The following is a 12,420-nucleotide window of genomic DNA, read 5'->3' on the forward strand; positions in this document are numbered from 1 at the left end:
TTTTGCTGCTGCCTAGTCTGCAAACATCCACAACTCTATTCGAGCATTAAAGGTAAAGGAGCCCTGACATTTAAGTCCAGTCGCAGACGACTCTGGGGTTGCGATGCTCATCTTGCTTTACAGACTGAGGGAGCTAGCATTTGTCCGCAGACAGTTTTTCCGGGTCATGTGGCCAGCATGACTAAGCCGCCTCTGGTGCAACGGAACACCGAAACCAGAGGAGCGCATGGAAACGCCATTTACCTTCCTGCCAGAGTGGTACCTATTTATCTACTTGCAGTTTGATGTGCTTTCGAACTGCAAGGTTGGCAGGAGCTGGGACCGAGCAAAGGGAGCTCACTCCATCGCGGGGATTTGAACCGCCGACCTTCTGATCAGCAAGCCCAAGAGGCTCAGTGGTTTAGACCACAGCACCACTTGCGTCCCTATTTGAGCATTACTTTATTTTTTAAAGGACACAGGAATGTCATGAGCCAGCCCTGCTGACTCCTATGTTGAATGTCATCATCATCATCATCAAATTTGTATACCACCCTTCATCTGTAGATCTCAGGGTCATTCACCTGCTGTGGAGCAGGTGCAGATGGGGCAGACTGAGGTGGGGGGAGGGCAACATTTTTCAAGTTGTTTAAACAGAATAATATCTGAATAGGTGTTAGATAAATCCTTTTCAGCTGGCGGTATTTCAGGGCCTGTGAGGTGATTGAAGTACAAGACAGCTTGTTGAAAAGCAGCAGTCAATGCACTCTGAACAAGATTATATGATTCATAAGATGTCTATAGCACCCAGTGTGTCATCGCCACCAGGCACCTTGCTGTTGGTAGGATCAATATCATAGTACCAAGGAGGATTAGAGCTGGCAGGCACTGATATCACATTGCAACTTGTGAAGGCAAAGATATTGCACCAGAAGAATTTGTATAGCAATGAAATTCCCTTCTGTGTTTTTTAATGCCATAACTACGTATAAATTGGTTTACTACTGAAGCTAATATAACAGACAAAACAACCACTTTTATTTTTATATTGTATTATGTGTCAGGTGTCTGCTGATCAGCAGGGCAGGTGGTAGCTCCCAGGAGCTGCAAAAATTAAATGGGCTAGCTTTAAAGTCGCATCTTGCACACATAGACAGCGGTACTGTATTTTGTAAACAAATCAAACAAACCAAACCATTTGGCCCGTGCTGAGTCTGTAGGCTTGATCTCTGCAAGCTGCTTTCCCCGCTCTGTTTTGGAACAACTATTTGCAATAGGCAAGCTCAAAACAGAGTGGAGGAGGAATTACGGAGGCTCTCCAGAGCACAGGTTTATTTGTGCAGCTCAGTTCTGTTGTCACATTTCGGTCTTCCTGGGTGAGCCTCTTCAATATCGAGGTTATGGCTCAGTAACAGGGTCGACAAAGGGCTTGCCCTATCTCGTGCCATTCTGTTTGAACCTGTCTTTTTGTGGCCATCCTACAGCAGGGCTGGGGAACTTGTGGTTGCCCAGATGTTGCGGGACTCCAACTTCCATCACCCCAAGCCGGCACAGGAATGATGGGAGCTAAGCTCTAGCACAGGCATCCCCAAACTGCGGCCCTCCAGATGTTTTGGCCTACAACTCCCATGATTCCTAGCTAACAGGACCAGTGGTTGGGGAAGATGGGAATTGTAGTCCAAAACATCTGGAGGGCCAAAGTTTGGGGATGCCTGCTCTAGCAACATCTGCGGGCCACATGTTCCCCATCTCCATCTTAGCGGGAGATGAAATTACTGCCTTTCCCGCATCCCTGTCCCCTCCAGAAGTAGCCAGAGATGTGGCGCTGACACAAACCAACAAAAATACCTGGTATTTTCATTCTGGTGGGGCTTCACAAGCCAACACTGCATGGCAATACAGTGCAACACTCTTTGTTTGACTGTATTGTACAGAATGGGGGGAGTAACAGTGTTGTAATTAGTCATCCTTGGAAGGAGAGGAGAGCAATGAAGTGACCGTGAGATGCTGCGTAGAGAAACAGAGGCAGGCGATTGCTATAGTAACTATGTAGGTCAAACAACACCAGGGCATAGCTGCCAAGTTATCCCTTTTTTTAAGGGAAATTCCCTTATGCTGAATAGGCTTCCTCGCGAGAAAAAGGAAAACTTGGCAGCTATGCACCAGGGCCAGCCTTACCATTAGGCAGGGGAGGCAACCCACCACAGGGAGCAGATTCTTTTTGAAGTATCAAATAGAAACAGTTTAATCTATTTACCACTATTGATTGTGCAAATTAGCTGCCCTAGAAACCCTTTTGTGGTTGCAGAATAGTGTTTATAATATTCCTTTAAAGCACATTCAAAACACATTCCTACCCTCAAAGAATCCTGGGCACTGTAGTTTGTTAAGGGTTGCTGGGAATCGTAATTCGGTGAGAGGTAAACGGCAGATAATTCTCCAAGGAGCAGAACTTCAAATGCTTTAAGGTATATCGTGTACACAGGCTAAATAAAAGCTGGATTTTCTACTTGAGTCTCCAAAATGTCTTCGGCTGCCTCTTAATAGCAACATGAAACAGGGCCTTAATGTACATAGATGGGTATTTATTTAAGTTCCAATTAAATGCTGGGTAAATGACAAAGCAAATTTAAAAAATGTTAATGCATAGCCATCATTGCTAACCAGCCTCTGCTCATTAGAAACCGGACAGGTCTCTCAGTGCTGCAGGAAAATGCCCACATTTTACAAGTGGCAATTGAAAATGCTTTAAAAGATTTTTTTAAAAATGTTTCTCTTTTTAAAATTGTGAAGAAGTGAAGAAGAGTTTTGAAAACATGGAGGCTTGGAAACGTGGAGGTGCTGTGTGGCAATTTCACCAGCGGCTAGTCCCTGAGTCGGTTATTTATGGAGCTCCACATTCCTCCAGTTATGTTCCCCAGTCCTGGACTGTGGCTTCAGAAAGGGGTGAGATCTAAGTGGGGGAGAAACAGCAGCGTGATGGAGAACAGAAAAGGTTTGAACTCCCATTCCCATCATCTGCAACTCAGGTTGTACAATTTCACAGATTTTTAGCCAGATTAAACTGATGGATGGGCAAAGTTAAAGGTCCTTTCATCACCAAAGCTGGGTTAAGCCATTCTGCTGCTTCTCGAGAGGGAACAGCACAACACCCATGCGAGTCCGGGTGCCTAGTACTCAACGTCAGTCCAGTCATTTTTGACATTTGAGGGGGAAAACAACCACCTTACCCCTCCATAATAGTCAAAACAAATCAACAGGAAATTAAATAACTAACCATTTGCTGCCCATTTGTGACACCCAAAATCCAGTAGCTACCTGAGGTAGCTGCTTGACTGCCTACTAGGTGGACCGGCCCTGAAGTGCTTGCCTATAGGTCAAATGCAAGCAACTATTCATCAGCAAAATGTTTATTTTATTCACTCATATTCATCATAGAGGATTTATGAGGTGTACTGTGAGTCTTTCAGTCTGGCATTTCAAAACAGCAGGGCAGCTACAGAAAAATAAGAGGGCAAGGGGAAGAAAGGGTCTTCCTTCTCTGCTGTGTCTGCCATGTTGCTAATTTTAAGTGTTTTATTGTTAACTGTTAGTTAATGCATTATCTATATTATTACACACTGCCCTGGAGTATGTTTTGTTGAAGGGCAGTTGAGAGGTGTTTCAAATTAAGTATTGTCCGGTCACACAATTAAAAGGTGGAAATGCTGTAAGGTGAACTGAGTCTTGGCATTAAAATAAGATTGTGTGGCTGAGCAGTGGCTCAAAACACAGGGTTGCCATATTGCTGCTTCCATGAAAGGGAATAAGGGAAACAGGAACAGTTGCTTCTGAAAGTAAACAGCTGTGTAAGAGGCAAAAATTGCTCAGGCACTGGGGAAAGCTGTGCCTCAGCCCTGTTGAATTTCTGCCTGCCACACAGCTGTTGAGGACCCAAACAACAGGAACAGGAAGAAAAGGGCAGCAACCCTACTGCTCAAAATTATTCATCATTGGTTACATTCACAGTCTAACTTGGGCTCATTCATAGAATTGCAGAGTTGGAAGGGACAAGAGTCATCCATGCTTCCCAAACTTGGGTCTCCCGCTGTCACTTCCCATCATGCCTGACCACTGCTTCTGCTAGCAAGGGATGATGGGAGTTGTAGTCCCCAAGCAGCCGAAGACCCAAGTTTGGGAAACACCGACCTCCTGCAGTGTAGGAATTTATTGTCCAGCGTGGGACTCGAACCCACGACCCGGAGATTAAGAGTCTCCTGCTCTACCGACGGAGCTACCCTGAGTGCCTTGGAGCTTTGCTGCAATCTGTGTGTGTGTGCCTGCGCGGTAGGCAGGCAGACATTCAACAGGTTCAGAAGGGCAGCTTTTCCTGGCAACGCCAGAGGAGGAAAGCTTCACCTGTTGGAATTCCGGCTTGGCGCCGGCAGGGTACCGACAGCAACCTGCGCAAAGAACCCCAGCGAGAGGCTGGATGAGATTTCGGAGCCGGGCGTCGAAAGAAGAGCGGTAGGAGGCAGCCAGCCTCCCGGGAAACCGACGCTGCCGGGCGGGGCGCCGCCTCCGCGGGGAGCGCCGGTGCAGCCTCTGGGCGGAAGAGGCGCCGCCTCGCCATCTCGTGCTCGCGTCTGCCGCCAGAGCGCGAGGAGACGGAGGAGGAGGAGGAGGAGAGCGACGAAGGGACCGAGCGCAGCCAGCGGGGACCATGCCTGCTGCCGTGCCGCCGCCCCCCTTGCGCTCCGCCGCGGGGCCCGCGCCCTCCTGCGGCTGCCCCTGCTCCCGCCACCATCCCGGTGAGTGGTGCCTGCCTTGCGCGCGCCGCGGGAAAAAACGCCCCACGCCCCGTTTCCTCAGCAGGGCAGCGAGGGCGACCCCTTTGCCGCCCCTGTGGGACCCCCGCGCGCCCCGTTTCCTCTGTCGCCCCCTCTCCCGGTTTTATATCTGCTGCGTGAGTTTTTCGCACGCGCTCCCCTCGACGGGAGTTTCGCTGGCCCGCGCGCGCGGCCAACTTAAGACGGAACGAGAGAAAACGTGTGAAATCCTCGTCCGCCTGCGCAGGATCCCTTTGAGACTCTACTCTACCCCCTGCCCTACCCCCACCTCACCCCTCCTCTGCCCTCTACCCACACCCTATCCCTTACCCCACCCTTCCTCGCACCCTCTACCCCCATCCTACCTCCACCCCTACCCCCTCTTACCCTCACCCTACCCCCGCCCCTCCTCCTACCCCACCCACCCCTCCTACTACACTCTACCCCCTACCCCACCCCTCTCCTCCTACCTTTTACCCCTACCCTAACCCCCTCCTTATCAGCCTCCTTTGACACCCCCACATTTATCTGCCCTCATTCCGTGTTACCTCAGGTGGTTAAGGTGGCGCAGATTTTATTTATTTATTTATTTTAAAAAGAGGATCCTCGGCTTCAGCAGGTGGTGGGGAATACCCGGTAGACCTGCTCCTTAGAGAATTGATCCACAGTATGTAAGGCTGTCTTTTGAATCCTTGGGAGAATCTTCTCCTGAGAAGGCAATGCCTAGCTGGGGATCGACTGGTTTCTATCCTGGGCAGAGCTTGTTTCAATGCAGGAGGTACCACAATAGTTAACAGAATCAGAGAATCATAGAGTTGGAAGGACCCACGGGGGTCATCTAGTCCAACCCCCTCTAGTGGACGAATATTTTTGCCCAGCATGGGATAGCTAGCTAGCAGGAGTGTGTCAACTTGAATAGAGTATTGGGGGGTTGGGGCATAATCGATCGCATGACGCAGCACACACACACACACAATTTGAATAGCAATGCCCATCAACTTGGAGGGGGGGGGGAAGCCCGCTCAAATATTTTATTGGGGGGGGGGTAGAGGGACCTTGGCCCCCACAAGCTGACTCCTGTGCTAGCAAGAAGTGAGCACACTGACATGCTGTCATTTCTCCATTTATTGCCCATGAAAAGTATGCTGCAGTTGCAAAACAGCGGCAACAGCAGCAAATGGTGATGTGAACTCAACGTCAGCTTCCTTTCGTTGACTGGGATGGGAGTTGGAAAAAGTTTTGTATCTTTTTGGTTTTGGAATCTCTAGTATCCTGGGATAGGAGGAACAAAAGAGCCCTCCTCCCAGTGCTCCCTGATTCTTGAAAGCATGTCGGATCATAACTCGGACTTTCTTCCCCAGGTGGCTGTTAGTGGTGATCAGATACAGTAGTTGTCAAAATTAGGAGAGTAAGCAAGAATGGGCAGAAGATGGACTTTGTGGTCCCTCGGTGACTTACGGTAATCGCCAATAGGGGTAGCAGCACCTGTTGGGATTTTTTTGCAAAAGGATGCCAGACCAGATTAATATTGGCCAGTTCCAGAAAGCCACATCTCTTGTTGCACCAGATTCCACTCTCAGGAGTCGCTTTACACAAATTAAGTGTTATGGAGATCCTTTATATGTTTTCCTGCTTTATAAAAATTTAAAACGCATCAGTAGGCTACGTGGCTGCTATTTTTGGGGGTCACTGTTTCTCTGCCTGCTGCTTATTCTGCTTCCATGTGATAGGCACAGGATAAAGTAAAATTTCTAAGACTTGTTGAAACCAGAAAGCTCTTCCCCTCCTAACTACTGTACGCTACTTGCCCCATCTTGATAAGAAGCTGCCTTGATCTCCCTAGCTACGCTGGCAGGCCCTGTCTACAATGATTGGCCTTCTACATGCCAAGCAGGTGCTCTGTCACTAAGTGATGGCCCTTCTGCCAAGTGTGACTCAATGAGGACCCTTTGTTTGGGAATATTCAACCTTACTAACTAGGTGTAGGCTGGGAGAGGCACCAATCAGAGCTTGCTTCAGGATCCCGCTCTGTCCTAGAATTTATTTCTCACTAGCTGTACCCGGCCACACGTTGCTGTGGCTCCGTCAGGGCCCCCGTTTACCAGGACAGACGTATGACGTAACAACACCCTTCCCTCTGTTCCCCCGGTGGGTGACGTCATATTCCCCCTGTGTGACGTCACCCTCCAGCCCGAGCCCTCTCTCTCTCCCCCTTGCATACCATATGGACATGTTAGGGAGGGTCTGCCCGGTTCTCCCGGTGGATTCTGGCAGGCAAGGGGGCAGGCGGCCCAGCTGCAGGTCCTTAGGGAAGGTGGACATGTCGAGGGTGGAGGGAAGAGCCGAGGCGGCGGAGGGGATCCTGCCCCCGCTCTCCCAGAAGGAGCCGCGGCCACCTGCTCCCAGCACCCTCTGCACACTCACGTCGGAACAACGCCACCACGTTCCCCGCGGTGTCCTGGGAGTAAAGAATGTACTATAGCATCTGTTGCTTTGACATCCAACAGATGGCGCTATTTTTACACAAAATCATGTTTTTACCTGTCACAGGCGTGACATCTATATAATCTAAGTATATGCAAACACTCGCACATTCACATCCAACGTTGTGTCAAAATTTCAAGGCAATCGGTCAAGCACTTTCAGAGATTTTTGGTTATGTACAAACGGACATTTACATTTTTATTTATATAGACTATTAGAGGGTCCTTAGTGGCAAAGTTGTTCTCATGCTGTGAAGGGCAGGGACTGTTTCTGTCAGAAATGTAGGCCTAGGCCTCCATCTTTGCAAGGTAGTGAAGTTTGTGTGTGTGTGTGTGTGTTATGGAAATATCTCATGGATAGTTCTTCAGCAAAGTGGTTAAGACAAGAGGCTGGTCCTTTTTATGTTGCCTCCAGCTGGTTGCATGTTAAAATGGATATTAATGATGTTGGTTGTGTTCAGCTTTGTGCTTCTTAATGAGTTACTTTCTCCAAATGTTTGTATATCTTCCTTTTCAAAACTTGGGAAATATTTAATTAGAGAATCTTTAAGTTGGCTATAGCTGTGGAGGGTGAAATACTTGTGGTTGGAGAGCGAGCTGAATATTATTTCAGAGACTTTTAAAGTTAAGTTTGCATTTAATGAAAAGCATCACAGTATTCTCATTTGCACTGTTTCGAATTCAACAGCTGTATTAAAACTCCTTTTGTGTGTGTGGCAAATCTGAGCCAGGGACACTTGTCCCAGTTCGCATGTCACATTAAACTACAGTTTAAAATTATTATTTTAATATGAATGTGACTTGTGCTAGTAAATGCTACTCAGAAGTTCTCGCTCTAGTCCTCCCTTCTTGCTGTTTCACCAAGAAACATCCACTCTGACTTCTTGTGATAAACAAACCTTGACTCATGGTTTGTTTCTCTCAAAGCCAGGCATCCCCAAACTGCGGCCCTCCAGATGTTTTGGCCTACAACTCCCATGATCCCTAGCTAACAGGACCAGTGGTCGGGGAAGATGGGAATTGTAGTCCAAAACATCTGGAGGGCCGAAGTTTGGGGATGCCTGCTCTAAGCAAACCATGATTGGTAGCCAACAGTTTGGCTTTGGTTTACTGCTTGTAGTTTGAAGAGAAACAAACCATGAGCCACGGTTCAGACATCACAAGCCAGGTTTTGGGAGAAGAGTGAGAACTTTTCAGCAGTGTGGGCGAGCACATTGTTTTTAAATACGTTTTAATGTGAATTTGCAAACGACTGTATGCTTTAGTGTGTTATGAGAATTCGACCACTGTATTTATGTGTTCTACAAAAAAACCCACTATGAAAAGCAACTTTAAAAAAGTTGTTTTGGCTTGTCGCCATGGTACACATTCCCATGGTCTGTGATGGGAGTTCATTGGAGTTCATGTTAGCAACCCTTTCAGCAAATGAGCAAATCATTTATTGCAGGAAAAATAGAATCTGGTTTGTGTATACTGTTGGTTGAGTGCATCATGCTATTCATCCTTTTTTGTTAAGAAAGAACAAAGCGAAGACTTTTGATAAAACTTAGGCAGGTGTAATTCAATTTGCAGGAATCTGGTGGATTGGAAAAACAACCAAACCTTTCAAAAATCCAAGTTGTTTCAGCATTATAGGGAAAACCAAAGATATCTTGATATTTCAATCAGTGTTTGAAATTCCCATTGTGGTGCATTTTGCAATAGAGAATTAGCGCAAGCAGTTTCTGAGCTCTGGGTGCAATTTCAGAGTGGAAGGAAAGGAGGACCGTTTTCTGCCTCCCAACTTCCAGCTACTGTACTCTCTGAAGACTGGAGAAGAGACCCTCTTAAGAATATTAAGGGGGTGGGCAGGGGAAAGACTAGACCACGTGGAAAATGAACATAATATTTTAGCTGCAGTTCATTCATTTTCAGATTTCTATTTTTCCTATTATAAAGCACACCTACCGGTAGACATTTCTTTGTTGCGCCCATAACCTAGGTTTAAGGTGCCATTTAGCTCCTAGCTTTCATATTTCTAACATTGGTTTCAATTCTGCTGAAAATAATCATTTTTATGTTTTTAAAGCATGACTTCTATAATTCAGTAGCTTCAACTGAGAAGAGAAAATGCCATACTTAAATGAGAAAACAGGTTTGGGACTTGACAGTCATTTTTTTGGGGGGGGAGGGGGCATATTTGCACTCTGCATAAAATGAATGTGTTCTAGTTGCTTGAGAAACAAGCAAACAGCAGACCTTGTGAAGGGGCAAGCTCCAGCTGTGTATTTTGTCAGTCATGCATATCTGCCTTTGGAAGAAGCTTAGGTTGTTAGTTTTGGCTTTCGCTTTCAGGTTGCCTAGGTTTTAAATGTTGAATGACTGGAAAGGAGAACACAGGGACCAAAGGGAAAGCATTCCGCGAAGAAGGGGAGGCGGCTGCCATGTGCAGTCTGGGAGCATTTAGCCTGCAGAACTTCTGCCTGGATCTCTCAACACTGACAGTGTTGTCTTTTCGCTTCTGCCATAGTCCTCCAAAAGTTGAAAAGTCATCTCTCTTAGGGACGTGGGTGATGCTGTGGTCAAAACCACAGAGCCTAGGGCTTGCCTCAGTCCCTGCTCCTGCCAACCTAGCAGTTCAAAAGCACGTCAAAGTGCAAGTAGATAAATAGGTACTGCTCCGGCAGGAAGGTAAACGGCGTTTCCGTTCTCTGCTCTGGTTTTGCCAGAAGCGGCTTAGTCATGCTGGCCACATGACCCAGAAGCTGTCTGCGGACAAACGCCGGCACCCTTGGCCAGTAAAGCGAGATGAGCGCGCAACCCCAGAGTCATCCGCTACTGGGCCTAATGGTCAGGGGTATCTTTACCCATAGCTGCCAACTCCCGGATTGAAAAGAATTGAAAGGATTGAAAAGAAGCGACTTCTGGTGCCGGCGCTGCCCGATTTCCGGTGCCCAGACATGGGCAGAGTGGCACCAGAAGTTGCTTCTACACATGTCTGGACATGCGCAGAAGCGACTTCCGGTGCCGGGCTGCCAGTGTCTGCATGTTTGGGCACCAGAAATCGCTTCTGCGCATGTCCAGACATGCGCAGACAGCTGGGAGATGGCCGCCGGCAGGAGCTGCATTCCAAATCCGGGGGATTTATGTGATATAAATCCATTTGGGATAACAGCGGGAAACGGTAACAAAATACGGGGGTTTCCCGCGGAAAATGAGAGACTTGGCAGCTATGCCTTTGCCTTTACAGTACCTTTAATCTCTCTTGGGCTTTCGCTTCTCACTAATGGAGCCAGTTGCCCCTTAGCAACTTGTGCGAATGATGTATACATGCTAAGCTCAAAACTGTGACGTAGGGAGAGGGTGGAAGCTTAAAATATTATAAATAGATGCCTGAACATTAAAGAATCAAGTTGCATGGATTGTGTTAGTGCAGTGGGCGGATAGTTAACATGAGTCTTTTATTTCTGTCAAACACTTCATAAAGAAATGCATAACTTTTTCATTATTTGGAGGTTCGATAGATGTCACCATGAAAAAACCAATGTGAACAGTTAATATGCTTCCTTTTAATAGGGTGCTTATGCTGTGCAAATATTTTTGGTCTTGACTTCAGAGCTATGAGTTAAAGGGGGGAAATGCTCCCTTTTAAAAAAGGCGTCTCCTTTCTGAAAGCTATCCACTTCTCTTTTAATCCATACAAGAAATGTGTACTTAATAATAATAATAAGAATGGAAATTTACTTTGGTATCGTGTTAAAATTTAAGTCGTGCCAATTTGCAAGGGATGGGTTCCTCACCACAAGAGAGAGATGTGGCTGTATTCAGGGTCTGTGTTCTGATTCATCAAGGTAATAATGGTTTGGAGCATTTCAAACATGCCATGGATTTAGGTGCTTTCACCCTCATTTCTGGGTTTTCTTTAAACAATGCCATAATCGCTGAATTGGGCAAACAGTAATTAGTGTTAGTCTTCAAAATGCAATTTGAAACCATGGTTTGAAATAGCATTGCACTGTAAACCAAGGCTTGGACTTGGGAATTGACCATAGCTGCCTTATCAATCACCACTTCAAACTATGGTTAGAACAAATGGAAGAAGAAATTGGCATGTGGGACAGGAAGAAGGATTCTGGTTCAGCCAGACGGAGTCTATGTAGACTCCTTTCTCTTGAGACAGTTCAATTAACAACAAAGAAGAACTGTTGTATGGCGTAAGTTTTTGTGGATTAGAGTCCACAGATTTATCAGAATCTTAGAAATGATCCACTTTTACGAAAGTAAAATGAGCTTCAGTTGTAGCTCGAAGGGGTAGAAAGCTTTGGGGTGTTTCACCTCTAGACTCCAACATGCTTAGAGGTGGTCCAGGCCTCTTCCTTTTGTTTTCAGGGGGAAAAGTGTCTTGTTCTTATGTTTCTGGAAGAACAAATGACCAGGCACAGTCAAGGCAGTTGCCCACCCCATTGTTCCTGGCTGTTTCTGATCCATGTGAAAAGACTGGGATAATTAGCAATGGTTTAAAGTGGTTTTGAATTAAAATGTTTTATTACCTTTAAATAAAAAACACTACCCTTACTGTTTTGCACTGAAGTAAGATGACCCAGTCAACTCAATTTCTACTTACAAGCCCGAATATTTACTTTGTGTAGTGCTTTTGTTGGTGGGAGTTGCCACTGTTCCCCCCCCCTCTCTCTCAGCAAGGTACGGTACTTGCCTTTCAAATATACCAACACATTCCTTTTTTTGTTCTCGAAAAAGCTATGCAAGGAATGGCAATTCACTCATAATGGATTGAGTAGGAGGGTGCTTGAGATTTGTTGAGGCAGACAGAGGGAAATATGAAGAAAAATAAGTTCTAGTAGATCAGTTTGCAGATGGCTTTTTACATGATCTGTTATTCCAAAATTTGTTGTTGGCGTCTGTCTGTGTTAGTAGCACCAAAGTGATCTCTCCTTAGCCTCTTCTCCTCCTCCCAAAGATATCCCGCAAGGCAGCGGAGGTTTAGGATCTGAGTTTTCCTTCTCCTAGATGGGCTACTTTCCCAGGTGGACGAGCCCCATCTGCCCCTCACTTCCCTCTACAACAGGCCTGTCCAACAGGTCGATCGCAATCTACCGGTCCATCGTGGGATGTCAACAACTCTGGTCAACCCAATGGGTAGATCACTGCCA

General features: G+C 46.6%; 1 protein-coding gene across 1 annotated transcript in view; it reads left to right on the forward strand.

Moving 5' to 3' along the window:
* Positions 1-4,523: 4,523 nt before the first annotated feature.
* DCLK3 (doublecortin like kinase 3) overlaps positions 4,524-12,420 on the forward strand; it is a 33,699-nt gene continuing 25,802 nt past the window's right edge. Inside the window, exon 1 of the mRNA XM_060280606.2 lies at positions 4,524-4,769. Coding sequence (XP_060136589.1) covers positions 4,682-4,769 — 88 coding nt within the window. The 5' untranslated portion in view covers positions 4,524-4,681. The remainder of the gene's footprint in view (positions 4,770-12,420) is intronic.

This window comes from Zootoca vivipara, chromosome 11 (assembly GCF_965207765.1).
Source record: "Zootoca vivipara chromosome 11, rZooViv2.hap1.1, whole genome shotgun sequence".
Lineage (NCBI taxonomy): Eukaryota > Metazoa > Chordata > Lepidosauria > Squamata > Lacertidae > Zootoca > Zootoca vivipara.